Source organism: Bombus pascuorum, chromosome 1 (assembly GCF_905332965.1).
Source record: "Bombus pascuorum chromosome 1, iyBomPasc1.1, whole genome shotgun sequence".
In the NCBI taxonomy this organism is placed as follows: Eukaryota; Metazoa; Arthropoda; class Insecta; order Hymenoptera; family Apidae; genus Bombus; species Bombus pascuorum.
The window spans coordinates 33372926-33397827 of record NC_083488.1 but is presented as its reverse complement, the minus strand read 5'-3'; the positions used below and the strand labels follow the sequence as shown (position 1 = coordinate 33397827).

The 24902-nt window shown below is 38.9% G+C and overlaps 1 protein-coding gene across 4 annotated transcripts in view; it reads left to right on the top strand.

Annotated features, from left to right (window-relative positions):
* LOC132911460 (protein O-mannosyl-transferase TMTC1-like) overlaps positions 1-24902 on the top strand; it is a 292210-nt gene that overhangs the window by 164431 nt on the left and 102877 nt on the right. For all 4 annotated transcript variants that reach the window (XM_060968103.1, XM_060968098.1, XM_060968112.1 and 1 more), the window contains exons 4-6: positions 6033-6164; positions 7999-8071; positions 14528-14631. In XM_060968103.1, the coding sequence (XP_060824086.1) occupies positions 6033-6164; positions 7999-8071; positions 14528-14631 (309 nt within the window). The remainder of the gene's footprint in view (positions 1-6032; positions 6165-7998; positions 8072-14527; positions 14632-24902) is intronic.

Here is a 24902-nt window from a genome sequence, read left to right as displayed (position 1 = left end):
TTGATCTGTTCCGTTCGACTTAAAATAAATAACTTTGAGCAAAATCCTTTTACACTGCTCTTTGATCTTTAAGAACGTAATAACGTTAAAACGTAGATCGAATTATACGTGTTCGTACGATAAAACGTCTATCGTCGTTAAAAAATTTGAATTATTAAGCTATTCGTCAAACATCAACGATCTGAGCGGAACTTTTAAATCACTCACAATTAAGCAGTTCAGCAATCCCCTCGAAGAAAGAACCGTCCATTTCAAGTCGAAGTTTCAACGAACAGCTGCATTCATTAGCTCGATGAATCCATTTTTGAACACAGAGCATGGTCCGATAAATCATAAGATCAACGACCTTTCTCCCGTTTAAATTGTTATCTCGTTTGGTCATTCGTTCCTTTAATCGAACTTACAATTTATGAAACGCCGTTGTTTTTTCCATTTCAATTTCTTTCCACGGTGATAATTACCGGCCGAATATCCAATAAGTAATAATTTCTGCGCGTAATCCTCCGTTTTCAGGCGCGAGCATACGACCATACTGTTTTTGCCGTCTCAGACGGAACTCGGCACTCCGCCTCGTTACGACAACCGTTCATTAATCTTACTTACCGAGCTTTGATGTAAATTGTAAGAAATGCCGCGTCGCTCTGCTCTGGACGTTCTCGCCGTTTTTACCACCCCATGGTTTGCGCTTTTACCTTCTGGCGGGCTTGTTCCGCGTTAACCCCATCCTTCGAAATCTGGTGCCATTTCGCTTTTAGACCATTCGTTGCTGAAACTTGAGTGTACCTAGCCGAAGAACGAGATGTTTCTTTCTTTAGGTAGATTGGAAGAGATTTGGATGGAAGTCGACCTATTCGTTCGTTAGACAGTGTTGTTAGCGTTAAATAATTTGATAACGCGAATGAGTCGTAAACGATGTAATATGTACGAATTGTCGATTTCATTTGACATCGAGTTGCTCGACAGGACTGGGAATAAAATTCTATTCCAATTTGTTGTTCGCTTGTTCGTTGTTCCTTAGGTATTTTGCCCATCTAATTTCACTTTGTTTCGTTTGTTAGGCGAGATAGAAGTTTATTCTCTCGAATATCTATTTGCGCCAATTAGCAACAATTACCATATGTGTTCGTCTGCGTCAAACGTCTTTCCAAATCTTCTTTATCAAATTTTTCGAACGATCCTATGAAAGATTTATTCGTTTTAGTTAACAGATAATAAATGTACTTATTATCTTCTTAGTCGTTATTCCAAATAAGTCTTGCAAGTAGACGGTACAGAATAAAAATAGTTGACAAAGAATACAAAATGTCATAGTAAAGCGAGTTGTGCGAACTTTAACAGGACACTGGTGCGCAGTACGAACTAAGTTTCATTTTTACGTTTGACTTCTCCGATCCAAAAATATAACGCATTAATAGCTTGAAACACGAGAACCATTGAATTTTAAGAGTATTTGACCTGAACATGGAGAATGATTGTAATAACAATTCCAGTCCGAGATATGAAACGAAATGAATAAATCCGAATTGAACCGATGAAAAGTGTAAACGAGAGAGGGAATTTAAATGATCGTTTAATTTACCGTGAAATGCGAGAAGAGGAAGCTATCAGGATCTGGCGAATTTCAATTTCGTTTCGGCGGAGGAAAATGTGTATTTCCAAACTTCTCGAACGCGTAATTGCACCTATCGATATATATATACCCCCTTATTGTCCCTTTCTCGTTTCTTTCTCACTTTTCTCTATTCCCCTTGCCCCTCGTTCCGTTAAAAACAAAATTATCTTTCACATTCGTTCAGAACCTCCTCTGCTGCTTTGCTATCCGACCTTCTCGAAGTTTGCATGCCGACGCCGCGCTTCAAAGATATCCTAATTTAATTTCAAGAAGTTGAAATAGTTCTCGGCGAACTGTAGCTTCTTCCAGTAAGATGAAAAAAGGAAACAGAAAGAAGAAAAGAAACGACCGACGAGTTTCTCAACGCCATTGTTATCGACGATATATCTTTAACTTTCCTCTACTCCGGCTTGGAAGGTAACATTCCAGGGAGCTGTCACTTTACAATGACAAGTCACGAACTTTCTTAATAACAATTTACCTGGAGTAAAGGTCGAAACATCTTTCTGATTAGTTGTACGTAGTAAGACCGAACGCTCGAACGTTACGTATGCTGTTTTTCTTATTTTCAAAGGAAATATATGTATCGTTTAATCTCTGCCGCTTTCACATTCCTATATCTTTACCTCTTTTCTTTGTACTTTCGAATAATCCTTCTTCGAGTATGATATTTTTCCCGGTCGTTCTTCTCTTTTGCAATTTAAATGCAAATTCGAATTATCTCGATGAAAGCAGGCGAAATGAAATTTTTTCGAACGTTTAAATTCCTTAAGGGTTTATATCGCGATATTTCAGTTCGAGTTCAGGTTAGTCGAAGAGAAATTACAATTTTACGACTATTAATTTCGCAAAAATATCGACAGAAGGTATAGATTTAAATCCAAATTTAACACGGGATCGTTTTTCCGCAACGGGGTTTCATTATTCGTCGTACGTATCGAATTACGAGGCGTTTCGCCACCTTTCCTTGGTCTATATTTTTTCCTATTTTCCAACGATCGTCCGGCCAGCCACAATGCAATCTAAATGTATCTCGCGAAGAATGAATATAATTGTTCCTTGCGGTGCCATGATTCAAAGATAGCTTAAGTTTATTATACCTTATAACGATCCTCGTTAATTTTTCCCAGGAATGCGTTATTAACTCCGCGAGCGATATTTTAATTTGGACGTTTTCCAACTGTCATTTCATTCAGATCGACCCTCCAGACCGGTAAGTAAATTTTTTAATAGTGGTTCTAGAAAGTCGCGTTCTAAATTTCGCGTCTCGTGGAAGAATCTTTAAATACGAGCCACCGTTTCTGCAACTTTTGTGCTTCTTATTACATTCATTTGGTTTTGTCACGTTTCGAATCTGGCTGCTATCTGGCGATGTGTCTTTTTCTCGCATTAATCAGGTTGAAGGGGCAAAGTCAAAGTACGATCGGTGTATTTGGTAGAGCAGCTTATTTTTTTCATTAATACATTAAAAATGAATTTTTCATTTAACAGTGATCACGGTAGTAATATAATAATACAGATTATAATTTGCACAAATTTGAAAAGAGTATAGGCGAAGTATAATTTACATTTATAACAAAGATGGTGTAATATCGAAGACGTTCTTATTTCGGGGAACTTCTCACGAACAAAACGTAATTCAACGTTATTTACAAAATTAATATTGTATACACATACTCTGTGCATGTGTTTCGACACGCAATGTATAATTTCCAAGGTTTAACGAACAGTAACAATCGTTTCCTCTTTCTAGCTTAATGCGATTGCGTGTAACGTTTTGACAATGGAGCGATATTTTCAAGATATTTCTTGTTTTACACTCAAGACAATATATATGTTACGCTCCGAGGCTTACTATAGGCCGTGTTGCTAAACATCTCCCTTGGTACTACGGTGTCGCAGACAGTACGTCTTACATGGCCGGCGAGTATACACAGTGTAGCGATAAGCGCATAGTTGTCGTCAAGCAGCGACTTTTAAAAAACACCGATTCGCCTTCGGTTTGTTATTTTACCTACGCAAAAAGATGGCATACGTGACCATAGGTGCGAACGGTCGCGAGGCCCGAGCGTGGTGGGAGTCGTCTCCAAGAGAAGACAAAGGAAAAAATCGAAAGGCAAGTAGTATCATACGAGGAGTCAAACCGAATGCATCGGGAGTTTCAGAGAAAGAAAACCAAGGTCGCTTAGTCAAACGAATACGTCGAGAAATACTACAAGGTCGAGTCGAATTATAATAATAAACTAGTTGTATCATCGTAAAATCATTTGTAACGTGTTAATTATAATTTTAGATATCGTTAAAAATAGAAGCTTATGTTAACCCTGTTAATTCAGTGTTACGATCATTTGAACTACCTCTGTTGTCCTAATCGAAACAGGGGAGCGATTGATTCGTGACGTCGACTATCAAAATCGTAGCGAGAGTTTACGCCTCTCGCTGACGCGTTTCCTCGCGAACGGTCGTAACAATATATATAATATAATAAAAGCTGTGTCAGCTAAGGTGATGCACCTGATATATTACGATCTAGGATTCTATCTGACAATAAAAATTTTAGTAAATAATACAAAATTTGAAACAAGGTGTATTAAAGAGATAAAATAAATTATATTAAAATATAGTGTGAATCTAAGCTGTCATATTTTTGAAATTTTAATAACTGTATGAGAAAATCATCAGCAAGTGTTTCGACACGGACTTTGTTTGTTTGATTCGTTTATCTACTAGTCTTAGAGTGGCTCGAACCATAAGTTGTTTGCAGCCATACTGCGAACGTCGCCTTATACATATAAAGTATACGAAAAGACAAAATATGTAAGCAGAAGCTTAGTCTACTGCCACGACCCAACCAGTGTTTACCCAAACAAAGCGTAAATCCTCCTGTATATAAGTTTTCTTTGTTGGACGTGTTATTACGTATTCTTGGCTTGTAGGATAAGTTGTTATTAGACATCGAAAACAGGAACAAAAGAAAGGATGGAGTAAATATTTTTGGTAACTACTATCGCGGTACCCACTGCTAGGTAATTTGCTATTTACGTAAACTACGCGTAATCATTATGCTAATGAATTTAATCACGCTAATCGAAGAACAGAATATTTTAGAAAATTACGTATATGTAATTTGTAAAGTGCAATACATTAAAATATTCAATCGATCAAATTTTGATGAATTAATTATATGAACTTTCTGAGGTCGAGACTTCCATTTAAACATTTTGGTATTTATTTATACATTTGATAGGTTTTCAACATTTCGGCGCACTGTTGTATACGAGTTTTGAGAATTAACTGGAAACTCACGTTTCTCATTAAAATAATGCAGTAACACATAGTGATTAACTACGGTATATAACAAATGGAATTAAAAGGTACCTCAGTTGCACATTGTGTACTCTCCATTTCAGCAAGAGTTAACCGCTGCTATTTGAAATTGAAAGAAATAGAGGAATAAACATTGTATACCCGATCAAACAGTGGTTCATCGTTTAATAATATTAGCCAGGAAACCAGCTCTTTTTTTATCTTTCTATCAATTCTCTCGTTATATACTGATATTTTAATTCTTTTGCAGCGTTCTGCGCGAGAATCTGAGGCAAATTAAATAGAATTATATAAATATCGTGTTTTAAATGGCATTATCAGCCTATGGATGTTCGTACAAGTTTAGAATATTGTTAATAAGTTATGAGATATCCGTGACGATTATTTTTCAGGATTAAATATCAGAAAGATACGAAACTAGTGGAGATAATCATAATTACAATAAAAATTTCATTAATAGTCCGCAATTAAGACACGAAATTAAAATTAAAGTTGGACTTTTTCTTCCAAAGTTATTGTACCTAAGTTAAATTCATTATTAGATTGCAAGTATTCACGTAAATCTATGTTCTTATGAATGTAACTAAATAAATGCAATCTAATCAACAATTTCTTTCATTCGCTACATATTATTACAATAGAACGAGTGCTTTGCTTTGGGTATTTTTAGTCCTTTAAATTCTCCATGAGTGCATGGACATTGAGAATCTAGTCATTACACGTAAAGCAATCGTTTAATATAATTTTTAATTCTGTTTCCTGTATTCGATGTCGTAAATGCAAGAATTCTTCAATCGTTCACTCTGAATTCTCCGTCACTTTGTTACTCCGTCAAAGGGACAAAACGAAAATTGAACATTTTCGTACGTTTCAAGATGCAGCAATATTTAATATATTTACGATATTTCGAATGTATTTTTAAGCTGGATCGAGGCTGTAGCTTCGCTTTCGAATTTTACATTAAAGCGCTCAACATTTTATACGAGGAAAGTTTGATGGTCACTGTGGAACTTCCTGTTACACAATTCCCTCTTAACGACCGGATTCTACCCTAAACGCATCAAATGAAATTTTTTCTCGTTTCGTGTTGCAGGCAGCAGACGGCTTACGTGTGGAGCAGCGTGTGCTTGGGGGCACTGTCGATGCTTGCCAAGGAAACCGGCATTACTGTTTTGCCTCTAAACCTTCTTTACGACCTTTGTCGCTCCTGGCATTCAATCAAGAGGTAAGCGTTTAAGTCTCACGCCCGCCGACCAGTTTGGAAACGCGACACGTAACTCACGTCGATAAATCCTGAAATAAGAACTAACATTGTATCTAGCTCGTAGCTTGCGCGACTTTACGCGACCCTTTGCCACTTCTCAACCCACGATTTCTTCGTTTATAACGAGAATTGCAGTGAGCCGAGAGTGGATTTCATGCCGGTAGGATAATACGGCGTAGCTTCGACTTAGATCCTCGCTTTTCTGACAATCGAAAAACTCGAAAGCCTTCGCTGCATCGAGATTCGCAGAAGGACGAACGATACCTCGCTTCGTCCTACAATTTCCGATATAATTATCGATCGATGCGTCTAAATTTGATCGTATTCCTTTTAAAACAATGCTACTTTTGTGTATTTGTAGATCAAATCAAAGACGAAGACTTCTTTTACTTTAATGACATGTCTGAATTTTTCCTGAGAACTATTAACACTTTGACTGCCACGCCGAAATCACATGTTTCGCCGAGGACGCCACGGGAGTATTTTTATTATTCAAAGTATATAATGACAGAATAATAATAAATTGACGATGTAAGACAACGTTCTTCCCCGATGGACCGTTCATCTTATTGTTGGCGCCTTGGTAACAGTTGATAGCCACATATTGTGGCAAGACTTCGTTTATTTCAACAAACCATTCGCATTCGTTATTTCGTCGCAAGCAAAACGTCCAGAATATATTGTAGAAGATATTAATAAACGGTATTTGCTCATTCTATATATAATAGTAAGGTATGTGCACACTTCTAACTTCGATTATATGATTATAAAGCAGCATGTACAATTATTTTCTAAGGTGTGTTTATATTAATATTCGTAGATTACCCCTCAAAGATATGGATGCAAATGCACCGTTAGATGCAAGATTCATTCTCATTTTCTTTTTGTTGATGTTCTTTTTACTTCAAAGTATCTTCTATTTATCGGTTATATTCAAAATAACCTAACTCTTAATTTTCATACAGTTTTTACAATTGTAAGTGTAAAGATATAGGAGGGATTCGGAAATCCAAATAATTCACTTTATTTTACACACGACAGTTATACACATATCTTATATTCTGAAGACCTCGTAAACCTACTCGCACGCTCGCTTGTTGTCTTCCAGATGCTTCTTAACGACTGCTAATCGTCCTTTGTCTCAACTAAGGCCTGGGCGCCCTCAGACATGTACAGTGTAACTGTATCATCTTCCTAACAGTAAGAAGTTCAAGCGTCATCAATGACCACCGTGACGTCACAGGAGAAACCGTGTCCGGTCGTATATGACCAACGAGGCAGTCAAAGTGTTAAAAGCCGATAAGGGACGAGCGTGAATAAAATTGCGTTCGACAATAAAATATAAAAATCGCGCGACACCGTATGCAATATGTAATACGAATATCGTGGATCCTCCTTTGCATACATTCGGAGAATAGGATTTATATGCGCAAGATTTGCGTTAATGGAGGACTCTGGCTATCGGAGTTAAACAAAGACAATCCGATGCTCGACCGTAAAATAGGGAAATCGGATTAACTGTTTACAACGGATTATGCGGGGCCAGCGTATTTGAATAACTGCGCTTCGAGGCACGCAAATGAGGGCCACTAAATTCATGAGTTACTCTAAACTTTAACTAAAAGGAAGACGCTTGGTTCGATTAAACGTAATTGCCGAAATAGAGGAAAGATAAGGAGCAATGAAAAGTATTTGGTTGATGTCGATTGGATCATGGAACGACCAATATCTGGAAGGTTGGAGTTTTTTCAACGATAACGACGAGTTCGCTGAATGCTTTGTTTCTTCGTTTCAGGTCTATTTTCGAGGCCAGATGGAACGACGACTCGAGACACTTTTCTCGTCGGGCTGCGGCGCTGCTTGTTTCGGTGAGTTCAATATGTATGCTGGAAATTAAATTAGATTAAAAACACGTTCCTGTTCCTAAGTATGACAGTTATTGATTATTATAGGGATGATTAATTGGAATTATGCAGATAGAAAATAATGATCGAAGGGTTCTAGGATTGACAATTATATATCGATACTCTCAAAGCCTGAATCTAAATTTTATTGATAAAATTTGAAGTCGATTATTACGGTCAGGAAATCGTAAGAAACCTACGTCTAGAAATATTAGAGACAAAAGTATCGCAAATGCGAGACTCGAGAAGCCCACGATCGTCGTCAATCATGTCACTTTTAACACGGTTACTCGCCTATTGAAATCAGATTTCATAGCTATCAAATGGACAAGTCAACCAGCTTCTCCGATGACAACAAGAGAAAGACATGGCAATAAGCCCCATTGCGCAGCCACGAATACCATACAGGGAATAGAATCGAATCCTCTTAACGTGTCGCACGTAGTCACTCGTGCGTGGAAGCCCTGCATGATTTTCCGACGAGCAAGGGACGCGCGTATTTTACTCAATGGCTATGTCGTTATCGTATTACCCGCAATGTCTAAACTCGTGTCGGACAGGAACGAATAAAGAGATCGTGCATGGTCTACGTATCCGCGTCTATCCATTTATCTTGTTTCACGAACTCGTTCACCTTGTGCTTCGAGACATCGTTCAGGAAATTCCTGACCATAGCAGAGAGGGCAATAATGAAATTGAAACGCAACACCGACTGAGATCGATATCGGTGGGGTTCGGGGCGTTCTGCGGCAAATTTATACCATCGTTTACATGGAATTATCCATTTGTGTAATGGCTAATTGACTGTTCAAATACCTCTGACCTCTATACACCTGCACTGAATATCTTGTATATCAGATTTGGTTCAAACTAGTCACGTTTCGTGATACTTGCAATGAAATTTCCAAATTTGTTACACAACACGCACAGTACGTGTATTTGTCATAGTCGTAGATATCTGGAATAGTAAAGTAGCAACGCGAGACTCAAAGATATATAATTGGAGACGAGACAAGTGGTCTGGACCATCGATAAGACTGGAAACTGCGTTTTGCAGTCTTTGCGAACGCACTCGGATCCGCATCGTTAATTTTTAACGACCGATATCTTCAGTTTTTATCGTCAGACCGCAGAGATGTTAGCAACGTCTCGTCGGCTTAAGTAAGTTTAACGATCGTTAACGCAGATATACTCGACGATGCCGAGAGTTCACTTTTACGATCGCGTAAGATAAACTCGCTTCCCTGGAATTGTGTTGGCCAACCCACGGAAACTACTTAGGCTGTTGCAGCCTGACGTAAAGCGATCGTGGCTTTCGAGGACTTACGATGAAATACGAGACAGAGAGGTGGTAGCAACGGGGTAGTTATGATTGCACAGATGCCATTTATCAACTTGCGTTTTCTTTCTCTTCTGTATTCTCTAACAGACTTGTCTTTCCACGAGAACGTTTTTAAAATTGTAACTTCTATGAAAGTATTCGTTAGTAAATATGTAAGAGTAATTGATTTGTAATATTTCTTCTGCTTGTAATTAGTTAAACTTGCACAGTGTTTGAGCAAGTATCGCGTTGAAAGTTTTAGACAACAACGATATCAAACTAACGAGCGATTTTTCCTAGGATCTGAGAGCGACGTACGTTGTTTTTAAATCTTTGTCCGTGTTTTGACTCTTTTCGTAATTCGCGTGATTTGTACCGTATCCACTAGGTTATGGACGTGTACCAAGTATTGCCGAACCGATGGAAAGTCTTGTGTACGCATAGCGCGTATTTCTACCAAACGGGATTCCGAGTTATGCTAATTTATGCGAAGAAATCAGGGAGGCGTGCGGTCACAACCCTCGTGGAGGGTCTCGCGTACGCACTTCACTGGCTTTCCGTCCTCTTCCCTCCTGCCACCTATTGCCACTTACACGTCTGAAGGTATGTTCTATCCGACAGGGTTACTTGACGTTCTTCTTCCCCTCAGCAACACTGAATTTCAAGGACGTAAAATTTGCTGATCCTTATGAGGTGGACCCCTGGGTGGATTTCGTGTTATAGGGGTGTTTGGTGATCCGAGAGCGATATGTCGTTTCGAGCTACCTTCGTAGAAATTTTTTCAGGTTCTTCATCTTGTACGCAAATTAGATTCTTATCGTTTAAATATTGTCTATTAGTTATACGTTCTATAGAGAGCAACAGGAATTGCAAGAATTTAGTGCAATTAAGAATAGAGAAAATTTGATAAGAGTTTTCGGAAAGCAAAGAACAGTGTAAATATAAAAATGACTTGTTTGACGCTAGTCTTGTGTTTGTAGCGGTAGAAAAATTCTTTGGTATTTTAAAGAAACAAGTTATATTTGTGGAACCAACGATCAGGTTCTCGACCTTTAAAATAGCAAAGTGGTGGTAGATTTTCATCAGTTTGCAAGGTACAAAATTCGTTGTATTCTTAACACTAGAACTACCGATAGTTAACACGAAGCTATTTCTACCAAAACCAATGAAAATGACTGTCTTTAAATGTCTTTGAAAATGAAAATGAAAAAATGTCTTCAAAAAATACGTAATAATAGAATATTTTTATATTTATTGATTTATTACTTTCTTACAGAAGGGATTCCATGTTACGTAGTGCATTTTTGGTATTATTAATCAATCTGCGACTATGATCCCTAAACACATTTGGGGTTGACACATTTATAAAATTGTAGAATTAGTAATTTTCACTGGTGTAGTATTTCTAGTGTTAGCATTTAGCGGATTCGGAATTTTCCTGATAACTGATATCACCATATCGAATGATACGCAGTAAGAATTTAAAAAACGCGTGGGAAGTTGTACAAAACGAGGGAGCTGGTTAATTAGGATTCGATAAACAGATTGCAGGACCCTTTTACACTTTGACAAGCACCAGTCATGTTTGACTGGTATTGGTATAAGTAGCCTCGATACAAAATTATTTTGAGTTTGAATACATACAAACAAAAAAGAATTCATTACATTATTCTTTTAGTTATCGTTGCGAAAATCATTACATCATCGCGGAAAAAAATATAACATTAAATAGGAATTTTAAAATAAAATTGTAAAACCAGTGGTGGTGGTAGTTCTAGTGTTAATAAAAGCTAGGTATACGTACCAGATGCACCAGAATTACAGTTTACAAATCAAAACATATAAACAAAAATTGTCTATCAATTTGGTCAAGTCGAATGAAAATATACGTACGAACTTACTTTATTTGGTCTCAGTGATAAAATGTATATCATACAGGAATATAAGTTTCCTTTGCTTTACTCAAAGAAGTCGCGTGGAAACTTTGACAAGTCAAAGAATTCGAGTGTCGTCACTCGTAATTAAATTCTTCGTTCAATAAGTTCAGTGCATCAACAATTATCGATACGCGTACGGGTACATATTGGCTTTGGTCGAACGGTATTTACTTTCGGTTAGAACGGAACGTATGATTCTCTACAACGGTAACAGTCGTAATCGATAACACAATGCATTAGAGATGCTCGCTGTTGACTGGTTCTATACGAGTACGTCTATTGTTACTCAATTGGTTTGTCGCTTAAATCTTACCTCTATGCTTTGTATTATCTTAAGGCTGTGGACGTAATTATAATTCCGTGTAACCCAGTTAACGTGGTTGTAAACTGCTTTCGTTTGCAAACAATAGAAACGTTTAATTAACAGATTCCAAAATAGAATGCTCGATAGAAGATCTAGGAACGTGATGACGCGTTTACGAAAGCCGCGACATAGCTTTGATAGTTCTCACAGGAAAATTAATTACACGTGTAATCAGGAACTTTGTGCGTACGTGTACGGTGTTCGGCGTATAACGTTGCGCTTTGTTATCCAAATTAATCTTGAATAATTTGGATATTCGTGGGAGAGAGAAGCGGAGTCCTGATCGCTGGTCCATTAACAGTTAACCGAAAGTTCTCTCCGACTATAGGGAGAAATCGTACGTTTCTTGCCTCCGACTATCGGGACAAGATTCGCCATTTGAAACACCACACGACTGTCGAGTGATCCTGTCTCCGATCGTCGAGACGGAACGTTCGATTTCGAAGCTTGGACGATCCTAGCCTTGTTAAATTCGACCGAACGTCCAACAAGGTCCAAGTGGCTCTAAAAATACGCGTGCTGATTAGTTTTCACGGGACGCGAAAGAAGATCAATCAGCAGACTCGTTAGATATCCTCGCGTGTGAGCCTGAGGCGCGCCTTTAACGAACAGGCAATGAACAATACTTGAAGAGAATGAAAGCAGCGTTAGAAGTGTTACGGTCGTCGAATGAAGTTCTTCCAAATGGAAAATAGCCTCTCGCGTTCCAATTACTCGCTTGCCATAAAATTACTTTCGAAAATCACGTTGCTGTTCCTTGAAACGAAACAGGTATCTTGGAATCCTCCATCATAGAGAAGAAATAGACAGCTGTAAAACTTTTGATAAACAATTAATTCCATACGTTTATCGCCTCTCCGTTGCGTACAATATAATTATATAATATAACGTATTTCTAAACGATATTTGACTTCCACCTTACGTCTTTTCCATCGCGCAATGAGAAGATATCATCCAATCGTCAGACCAAATTTTATCATAGCAGAAGGAAAAATAAAACGGGAATCGATGGAACATAAAAATACACGACGGAGCGCGTTGGTCTCGTGAGAAATATATTCCCGGGTGTGCAGGGAGAGGTTATAATACCACCCCAGGCATTCCCGGAAGACTAACAAGAGGGAATTCCGGCGGGAACGCGGTCCAGCGACGTTCCGCGCGCGTCGGATATTTACCGAAATTGAATTTCTGTCTCGTTCCTGGCGTTCGTGGCGTGGGTCAGCGAGCCCCTTGGCGACGTAACACGATATATTCCCGGTGTGTCCAAGGACGAAGACGTCAGTGGCCAACGAAACGAGGGGTGACGTGGAACGAGAGTTGTTCGACATGGAAACGTCGACGTGGGACGTGTATCGAGTACACGTACGTAACGGCGGCTTCGTTGATCGGAGAAGAATATGAATACCTTGGATTGGCAGACATTGTCCGGCTCTAGAACCCTTCTAGAATCCACTCGTTTTCTATCTATACCAAGAACACGCCGGACATGCAGGATGGAGGATTCTGGCGAAGACAGAAAGAGAAAGGGTTGATGGGAACCGTCTACGTGGTGAAGTTGGAGGGTAAGGCGTAAAGAGCGATCTCCATCGAAGAGGATGGGTTGGCCTGGCTATCGGAATAGCGAACTGGCGCCGGACGTGACAGAAATGCGACCAAAGAACGCGTGTGTCGTTCTACTACGTAAACGCCATGACGACGTCTCGTTCTATACCATTGGCATCCGATCGGAATGTTATCTACTATATTTTGACGTATTGCGATGGAAGATCGATTTTTGGCTACGAGATATGTACGGTAGAGACGGAGATGTTTAAAGGAAAGATAGATATACGTGTATGATCAAATGCTTCTAGTTCGATTGTAAATTTGATTTATCCTCTCGATGGTAATTTTTGTGCGAAGTTGTACGTTAACGAGATTAAGTTTTCAGCGTGATGCTACCGTAAATCTGCGATTCGTAATTGCAATGCGATCGAACCGAGATGCGTAATATCAACGATATTCCAGTTAAAGTACAGTAAAAACTTCTTTGCAACGTTATATCGTTACATATTGCACATACACTCTGGTACAAAAGCCTCGGGTCAGCTTTCATTTTTAAACAAGTTTCAGTACTTGGTATAAATTGAGAATCATGAAGCACGCAACTAAGTCGGGTAGTGTATTTCCGCGTAAGATTTTTAAATCGAGGCTTTTCCTGTTTTCCGTTTCCCAAGCTGGCGAATGAAACCTTCCAATGCTTCTAGCAGTGTAGCGAGTCATTGAGCCGCAAGTCGAGAGCCTCCTCCAGAAAAGGCTAGTAAGTAGCACTTCCGCAATCTGGATTCCCTTTTGTTTTACTCTCATTCATCTTTCGAGTCGCGTAAACGGCAGGCAAAAGGTTCGCGTTTTAGGGCGGCGTAAATCTTGGAGAAACAATTCGTTGAAAATTCGGACGAGATTAAATCGATAGCGTAATCAGATCTATAAAATCGGTAAACATTGAATATTTCATTCGATTCTGGTTCTAACTTTAACGAGGACTGCAATGATTGATATAAATAGATACGCACGAATACAGAATAGAGTTATTATCACTTTTTGATGTTAATCTGACATTGATGTTGCTCGTAGATTCGTCTACGATAAAAAAAAAAATATTATATCGAAGTTAGCTTTTTATAGAAATATTTGAACAACTTTACTACGATTTATGTGTTTTGAACGTAGACGAAAGGAGAAAAAATTGTAAAGTAAATACGCGTTACTCGAAACAATTAAACACGCAAAAATTGTTAAAGGATTTTTTTTGTTCGCAGTTTGGCGTGCTGCTGGTGGTACGTCTGGCTCTTCTTCATGGTACTCTGCCCAAGTTCTCGCCGCAGGATAATCCGGCAGCTTTTCATCCCTGTTTCCACGTCAGGTGAGTATCCACATAAGTCCTTTATGTTACATGAGTCGTAACAAGGAATCCTATTACGATGTTTCAAAACTCATACCACCTGCGGACATGCGGAAACCGTATACGGTTGTTGTCTAGCTCAGGATGTAGCAAGCAGTATCGTGTAAACATGAAATCAAAATGACCAACAATCAAACGTGTTTACTACTTTGATCTTACTATACGCGTTTACGTTCTCTTTTTAGCAGCTGTTTGTTGTACGTTCAATTGGACAATTCAATTAATCTTATTAGAATCTAATTCTATTGCCTTTGAAGCTTTGCTTTTATATTTAAAATCTTAAAGATTAAATCGTCTTTTGGTAATTGCAGATATAGTCGTTCCTCGAGTAGTAAACGAATTAATAGGGAAATAAAAATGGTAGAATAGTGGAATTTATAGGTAATAATATACAAATAAGATACGATGTTAATGAAATTTCAGGTAAAGTAATTTTTAAATTCGATGTGTTGTCAATTACGTTGAAACTATTTTTACATTTGATTTTAGAATCAAATACGCATTTACCGTCTTGCACAGTTATAAAATATTAATAACGTTAGTTGTACGTATACACTATCGATTAAAATAAACTAACGTAACGACTGAACAAATATTATTCGTTTCATATAAAAACATTGCGAACTTGTTATCTATTTCCGATAGGCTTATATCTTCGAATCTATCAGATCATACTCTCCTTCGATTATTCCATTTTAGAACACGTATTGCTTTTTAGCCATCGAGTAATATAAAAGTCAGAAAATCAACAAAAAGTGGGCTTATCATATTTTTTCCGTATAATCTCCATATTCGTAAAAATTTTTTATGATTGTTCAAACGCTTCCGCCAGCTACTATAGCTTCTCTGTTTTAACCAATGAAACAGTTAGCCCGAGGCCAACCACACAGAATGTCACGTCAAACTATGTTTCCTACAGGATATCCTTTGCTCGTGAAGGATATCTCTCCGTTTCCCAGTTTCCCGGATAGAGGCCATCGTTTATACCGTGTCGCTGCTTTCAGGCTGACCCGAATCTACGATAGTGCTCGAGTTAAAACGCCCGGCTTTTTCCTCTTTGTGTCGCGCTTCCAGCGATATCTCAAACTTCCGAATTCTTCGCCAATGAACATTTCTCTCGGCTCGTCCCGGTTAAACCGACCGATTCGCCCTCCACTTTTCCAGCTGCTTACCTCTGATTCGGACACTGGTGGGACGAGTTTAGAAACGCGAAGGCAAATCAAACCAGCAGTTAGCTGCATCTTGAAAGAGCCGATGCTCGCGCAGCTTTTAAAAATATTTCTCGATCGAATTACGAAGAGCAAACGTACTCTCGTTTGCAACAGTCTGAGAAAGCGTTCTTTCAATTTCCAATCGTTCCTTGCAACATCCTGTGAAATTGGCCTCCGTTTGCTCTAGCACGAAACTGTCCCTTGGGGCACCTCGTTTGTAACGTGTTTCGATGTTCGAATATACGTACAAATGTGAACATCCAAGGACGAACGTCTCCAAGTGTGAATATCTTCGATATCGCGTATTCTTGCAAGTTTTACAATATTCCTATCGTTTCCGGTTGCTTTCACAATTAGTACGATACGCTTCCTGTATGGTATTACTATACAAAATATTTAGACACGTACAATGCCAATTTCGTACCGTGGTAACGAAGGAAACGCACTGTCCAGATAACAGAACGTTCGAATATCAGAATGTTCCGACGGTAGAATGTTTGTACAGTAGGTACTCCGATACTGGAGATTCTACCGTGTTCCTAATGACAGTGCTGGATTACATCAGGATTTATCCATACATCAGATATAGGTACGATCAATTGTTGTTACAGCTAACATTGACTATATCTCTGTATTTTGGTTACCTCATTGATACGAAATGTGACACTGGCACAAATAGTTCTTCCTATTAATACGATACTCCTGTCACAATCATATCTATTTTAAACTCAAATTGTTCCTAATCATTAGTAAACGGACTTTATTCCATCGATACACCAATCCTGGGATAATCGTACGATACTCTTCAATCAAATTTTGTAGATTTCCCATACTGGTTTAAGAATTATAAAGTACTAATAGACTTTCCGTTAATATCCATTGAGAAATAAAAAAAAATCGCTGCTTTTATCTTCGGAGATGTAAAAAATGCAGTTAGTTGATAGAAATATATAATACAAATTCTACGAAATATTCGAACAACGCAATATATTCTCTTTTTTTTTTTTTTCGTAAGAAATCATCGATTATCTGATTGTGCCAGAATCGCAAAGCTACATTCTACAGAAACGCAGGAACGCTCGCGCGAATCTAGCTCGCCCTAAAGGTTAGCTCCGTGTAGGCTCGAACGATCGTAAATTTTACGAAACGGTGGTACTTCCGGCCAAATTATACATCTCATAAAGTATTCCCGGCCGGTTCCTGGAAGCAAGGCAGAAAGTATTTCGCATAATATCTTTTCGAGCCACGCGGCAGAAAAGGTGGGTTGGGAAAGGGGAAGAGGGCGATACGAACCCTTCTGTCGGGGTTCGATCCGTCGCGACTGTAGGAGAGAAGAAGAAGGAAGAAGGATGAAGCACGCGGTACCAGTGAGGAGGAAAAACGAATAAATACGGGAGCAGAGTTCGAAAGAGAAGGAGAAACCGGGACCGGTTCCGATACGCTGATACGGCGGAACGATGCGAAAAGAACGGCACAATATTTCAATATGCTAAAATTATCGAGCGTTTCCTCCGGCTGTACTTTTGCTAAGTAAAGCTTCCAACTCTCTGCTTCTCGCTCCTCGCATCGACAGTTAACGAGGATTCCTTCAACGTGCTGTGGATTTTCACCAATCGATTCGAAGCGATTCTGAAAGAACATAACATAGAGGAGTAACGGGATGGAAAGTATTTATGATTTTGTTCGCTGAATAATCGAAAATCGACGGATTTGTTTTTTCCGAATGATTTAATTTTCTGCTAGTACTAAAACGTATTTTCCTGTAAAAAAAAAAAAAAAAGAGGGAGAGAAACTATCCAAACTACCCTTACTCTGCCCAACGTGTTTGCACGAAGCTTAACGCCAAATTATTCACATCAAACGCAGCGAAATCGTTAAGCCAAACAACACATCCAGCAACCGTCACATTCAAATTCCACATTCGGTTCATGAAATGTATCTACCGTTGAAAATCCCCGGAACACACCGGAAATGTATCAACTGAGCCGCGTTAACCTAGGACAGGCTGCACGCGATATTTATTACCGGTCGACATCAACACCTATTTATAACATCACCGTCAGAACTGCAGGGCCAAAAAACGGCCAATCTGCGTATCAACTCCGGTATCACGTTATCGGAACGAATGGTCATTCGTTATTGTCGCGCGACGCGATTCCCAATACATATAGGCGATCGGGCAAAAACGAGGACACGAAATCGAAAACGGTGAACAGCGTGCTGGACGCTTCTATTCGGTTCTATTCCTCGAATAATACAATAATTCTTCCGTGGACAGGGTGGCAGGAAGCAGGAACGTTCCGGCGTAACGTGGTGGAACGCGAGTTCCAGGGCGAAAAGGAAGTGCACCGCGTCATATCGAGATATCGAAATGGAGCGTTACATCGGGACCGGTCCTATTTTCTCGTCCGCGTAAACCACCGGGACATATTCCTTTCTCGTGGCGTGATAGCTACTCGGGTCCAGTCGATATCGTCGGTCTTCGGGGAGATAGCGAAATCGGCTTCACCGGACATGCTCGTCGAACCGTAAAATCGAGTCGTATATTTCGGTATTTTTTCGCCGCGATTTCGAGACGAGAAAGCGAGGCACGTCACTTTCCTGGTTTCTACCTTCTCACGGTGTGTTACGTGCTTAGATGGAATAATTTAGTGTCACGATGGTAATATTTGAGACCGGGGCTAGGCGAGCGTCGGACCGCCGCTGCATTGCAGAAATCTACCGACACACGATCGTTTTACGCATAACACCCAGTCTGAAAGGAATCCGCGTTCTTTTTGATGTTTGTCGTCAAATGCTCGTCGATTTGAAGATTCGTCGACATAAAGACTCTACGAATTTTGATATCGGCATCTGGTAAGAAATCAAACGGGGAAAGATCTTCGTTACTTGTGTTATCTCTACTTATCCGTGCTTATCTCGTCCATACTCATCCCAGTTTCTTTACTTTTTCGATAACTTACCAGTTGAACTTTCGCAAATGTTAGATATATTTTTAGGTAGCATTTTTGCAAAATTGTAATCGTATCAAAGTATAAGGAATATTTTTGTCGTATTGTGTTTTTGTACTATGGCTTGTAATAAACGTAGCAATGACGATAAGTAAAGCAGCAATGAAAGCGCATAAACAGAAGTCCATACAGTCGAAACATACAGTCAGTACGCGCGTACCGAACAGATTCTCTAAATCGTCTTTCTCGAAAACGGAGTCTCATATGAAAAAGCTTCATTCTACTTTTTCAACTTACTTTTTCATGAGGCGATTTCACGATTGCAGAGCCACCGCGTACGCCTATAGATTTCGCACTGGCTTTCCCACACGATCCCCTGTTCTCCTTTCGAGGATTCCAGGCACTTGCTAGCCTCATATGTATGGCACACATGGTAGGGCGCTAGCCGACACGTGTCTCGGGAATGACGCTGCAGGTCGTGGAAATTCGAGCGTGATATTTCGTTTTCCAGCCGTCCGTTAATATCGCGCGACCTAGAAAGATTTGCGAAATTACTTCCCCGCCGTGCAGCGGATGGATGGGATCTGGCTGCCACGGCGAACAGCGGTCCGGACATTTTTTAGGCCAAAGAAGCTTCTTTGCGTGTCATCTGTGCCGTAGGTCGCAATTTATCGGTCGCAGCAAAGAATTTTGAAAAAGTAATTCTAAGTAATTCGAAACGATCGAACGGGATATTCTTAAGAATGATTTATTTTAAGATATATTCGATTTACTGTCGAATGGGAATTAATAGGTTCTATAAAAACAACTGCGTAACGTTGTACGAGACTCTAACTTCGTAATGTAATTAGATCTAGTTCTGCTGTGATATAATAACAAATATAGCAATCGTGTAGTATGATGAACGTTTCGTTTAACAAAATTGAATCGTATTGGACGAACGTATTGGAAATATTAGGATATTCTTTTACTTTTTTGAAAAAAGACACAAGCATGGTCATTTTTGTTGAAAGCTTTCAATTGTATCAGATATTTTGTTTCGATGAATGACATTATGAAATGTACTTTTAAACATCGATTCGAATAATTTTGACGAATGTCTTATAAACATTGATTATTCAATCAGATATTCTATTGCGATGAATTGAGAAATTATATGGAGTGTTTTAAAATGACTAGTCAGTAGAATATGTTTCTTTTGAAATGAATATACGATTGAATAATTGAACGTTGTTTTCCATTGTGTAGAAATAAGAAATTCAAAATGCAGCTTTTTAGGCGCTTTGTGAACGAAACACATAAAAGAGCTGGCACATGCCAGCAAATTAATCATCCATATATATTCAAAGCGTATAATTTTAATGCTTCCTTATTGAAAAACAAAACATTATTGGATATACGTTTATTAAATATAAAACGTTCCTATCATCGAGCCTTATTACTGTCTAATTAAATGAATTCTGCGATATTATATTCTCTGAAAATCCCGCATATTGTCCAAAGTATTTCAAAACGAAATGAAATATTTAAGAGGATAAAAAATTCAGTAGAAAATAGAGTGAATTATGTCGCATTTAACACGGTATATATTTTACGAATTTATCAGAAAGTTTGATAAATTCATCAAATGACTTCGGTGTTACATTCCAATCTGAATTAGAGAAATTATTTAAAAATCCCATTCAAATTAATTCAAGAAACCTAGAACTCTTTCATATACTTGGTTTAAAATATTCGTCCAAATTTCTTTATTATTCATTAAGTCGCTTGACTTTAAATAATTCGCAACATTTCACTGATGCAAAACTGTTATTTTACCGAGTTAAGAACGTACTTTCGAAAATGTTGCGATTCCTTCAACTATTCCTTGGGAAGACTTACACGCTGTTTCCCCCTGACACGTTCAAAAAGACTGAAATGTATGTATGAAATAGAAGTAAATTGGCAAAAACATTAGAACGTAAGTATCACGTTTTAAGGAACGAGCGCGATTTAAGGCTAAACGATGGTGTCGAGCAAAGTGGCTGAGGCAATGTGAATTTTGTTACCGCCGCTTATTTTCGCAAAATGCTGCAATTATAGCTTTATTGTAGTATGCGTGGCACTATAATTTCAGACGGGGCAAGTTGAACCATGCTCCACGTTATTCTCGCTCGTGTCCTAAATGACGGCATCGATGAATATTCCTTCAGAAAAGGAACGGCACTCACGAAATTAAACTCGATATTTATTATAGGTATCGCAATTTCGAACAATTCCTCCTTTTCATGGTATAAATTAACGACACATATTTAGAGAAGCTTTATGTGAAATATTTGAAAGCGTAATTTGCTTTTGCAAAGTTATTTCATTGTGAAATAGTTGTTAACGTCTATGTCTACTTCGTTATATACGTAAACGAAACTAGTATTGCATATCATAATAATGCAATTTATATTGAAATATATTTCACATCTCCGCAATATTTCTTGTCGTATAACAATATATGTCGTATCGCTAAATCATCGGGTTACACGTTTTACAATTCATGATAAATATGCAACATAAGTGTTGAGATTATTAGATGTATGAACAGAGGAACGCCTGGATAAATTGTAAAGTAGAAAATATATTTTAATACAGAAGCGTAAGTACAAGTAGGGATATAATTTAAGCTGGTCCAGATCCGCAGGCTAGCAGTGTTACCCTATGACCGAAAGCCCTGAGCCATCGTCGCCTGTCTACTGTTTCTGGTTTGCCTTCGTCCCAGTCTTTTGTCTATACGCTGTCGATAGCTTCGGTGCTCGAGAAAACTAAAAAGACCAGGTGTAGAGTTTTCTTATAAGTGACCATTTCGACAATAAGAACCCACGATGGCATTTGACAATAATCGCGACCAAATTGTAAATCGCGAAAGAGCAAATTCAAGAAGATCTGAGGCGGCTGAAACGGAGTGCAAATGTCGAATCAGAAGGCTCGAGATCGTTTTAATAGCCACGTTACAGCAGTGTCGTTTATCCATATCTACGGCAATTAATTTCACACCAATCCACTTTGTGTCTTATTACAAGTGCGTCAGCGATATCTTACCGAGGAGCCGTGTGCTTCGGCACACGTGCGCGTTCGTCGTTTTTGTGAAAAATATTAATCTCGAAGATCGAAAGCCGGCTGAATGCGTGGTTCGAACTGTTTCGCGTATGGAATAAAGCCGTGGTGAATTTTCGCGAGGTAGTCTCTTCGTTTTTACCGGCTCAACGTCCCCGCTGAATGGTATTATCCGAAGAAAAATAAATGGGCCGGCAATTGAATTTTGTTTTCGACGGAATCGCCGATACACGGGAACACACGCGCGAATTCGCTTCGATCCGAGCGAAATTTATGAAATGCTCCGAGCTGAAAGTCCGCCGTTTGGTAATCGTTATCGATATCGGCTATCGACCATCAGAAATATTATTAACTGTTTACGGTGCAATTGGTTCGGTACAAGAAAGATTAAGCAGATTTCCGCGGCCAATTTTATTGCGTCCAACAGAATTATTGGTCTTCTACGATCAATGGAAAAGTATTTCGCATATTTCGCGTGCCAATTACTCTTTGTTTCGGCATTAGCCAGAAGTTGTTAGAAATTGACCAAAGCACACGAAACTTGAGGAACGTGATCGTTATTAAAATTCAGAAACGCTGATAGATTTCCCTCTCCTGAAATCTTCGATCTAATTAATAATTTACAATTCCTCCTTAAACTGATATTTCCGTCAAGATATCGAAGAAGGAAAGAATTTTTCATTGTAAAGTATAAAATCCATTATCTTTAAAATTTTCAGAAATTATTAAAGAATTCAGCTATATAAAAAGACACGTTCGTATTAGGTAGTTAGGATCGATCGCAGGTCATTCACGGTGGGATAATTCGACGAGGCGTTAAATTCGCGGATCTAACGTCACGACGAGTAGCGAACGATTAATTTTCCTCGATGTCGAAGGTTTCCATGAAAAAACGTCGCGAAACTCATCTTCCCATTGCAGTTGCAACTTTCTCGTGCTCCATTTATCTGTTTAACGTACCAACCTCTATTTCGTGCTAAGAGGGCTTTTTTCCGCTCGAGAAAATCCCCTGATCGGTTGATATCCAGTTAACAGGTAGCATAGTACGAATCAAGTGCATAAGATCATCGTGTGGTCTATTTGAAGCGATGATTGCATTAGGTGTTCCGAGTCACGCAAAGATAGTCGAAATAAGAAAGACTTCGTGTCATATACATGTAATATAAAATCGGTCGATTTTGCAAGAACAATTAAACTATCATAAAACATTGGAAAAAGAGTAATATAATGTTTTCTGATTTGGTATAAAAACAATCGAAATATGTGTTCTGGTGAAACACCTGTTCCTATATTACACATACACGTATGAGTACACAGAACGTGGACAATATGAAAACTCGTAAATTCATAAAGTACACAAAGCGTGGAGATAAAATTCTATTTGATAACGTGTTATCGTGCAGAGTGATTATAGAGAAACGATTCGTAAAACGAGAATCAGTATATCCTTTGGCTTTACGAGTTTTCCGCGCCACGCTGTTTTCACGTACGCGCATTATAAAAGCTATAAATCCTTGGTGAAAATGTAATTCAGAGGAAATGCAAAATGCAACGAACATTCGTCGAAGACAAATACATATATATCGTGAAATAAATACTAAATAGCGCGTACATTAAATCTTCAACTAAAACGCCGATCGTACAACGATCATCGTTATAACACTTTGTCCCGATTGCTATTACATAAATACCGAAGATCGATTAGAGAAATCGTTGTCGCGGAATTAATTCTTATGGTATTGATTTATCGTAGGAGCTGGATCCATCGGCGGGCGCCGTTGCAAACCGACAAACGACCAACGAGATCGTTTGGTATACTAGCGATCGTTGCGTGTAAATTTCTGGCGGATGGATAAATTTCGTTCGATACAACGAAAAAATTTATTTGTCGTAAAAGCTTTTATGGCAGGAATAAAAGTTCCCTGTGAACAAATTCTTGCCGGTGGAAAGCGCCTGGTTTTATTTCTCTGTCGCATTTTTTTCTCTTCTCTACCTGAATCTTCTCCGTGTTTCTTCCTTCGCTGTCCATCTTCCGCGTTTAGCTTCGTATGATGTATTTCGTAAAAATATAGGCTACAACGAACACGATAAACAAGCCGAGCGCGCGGGCGTAGATATATGTCTTGTATTGCGATCTCCACAATTTCGAATAACTACTATGTAAACGTAGGGAGCAGCTGGGACACGAAAGTTTGCTTTAAGCTGACGCTTTAATTCGTTTTCCTAGTCGTTGTCGTTTTGCAGTTTAAGCTGTTTCGTTGGAAAAACTTATTCCCGCTCGATATATCCAGAGTGTAGTTTGAAATAGAAGAGATTAGCAGTTAAATAAAATATGGCGACGATGATGACGAATAATGTGTATTTGTATACTCGTTGAGAATGACTTGCTGGTAATAAACGTTACGGCTTCGTTCGCGTGCTGAATTATTGCCGATTCTAAGTATTTATGCGAGATAGAAGATTAAAGTTGTTATTTGAAAGAAAACGTTTAAGAATTGCTCTGTCCAAAGTAGAAAGAAGAAGTGGCATATCGGATATTCAAAGACTCTATTCGCTTAAAGCACGACAACAAGGTAGTCGCTTTCGAAAGTCGGCACAGTCAAGGGTTTCGAAGTAACGTTGGAGAACGGGAAAATCAAAACTCGATGAGTGCTCTCGTGGAAAACATCTTCTGGCGTTGATTTAAGCACGAAGCTGCAAATTTACGATTTAAACGGCATTTTTATACGCTCGTATTCAGACCGCGCAAGTTCGAGTATGAATTCATAGAGGCTTCTTCTTTCGCGAGTGCTTTCCCATACCGGCAGCTTCCGCGCAATTTATGCTGCGATTCGGGAACCTTCTTTTGTCTCGAGGCGAGAAATTTCGACTGCCACCAGCTCGGCTCGAGAGATCACGCTGAGAGTTCCGAGACAAGACAGCCGACTATACGTGGATAATTAATACTCTCTTCTGTGATTCATGAATTTCCCGTTCTTCGAATGCT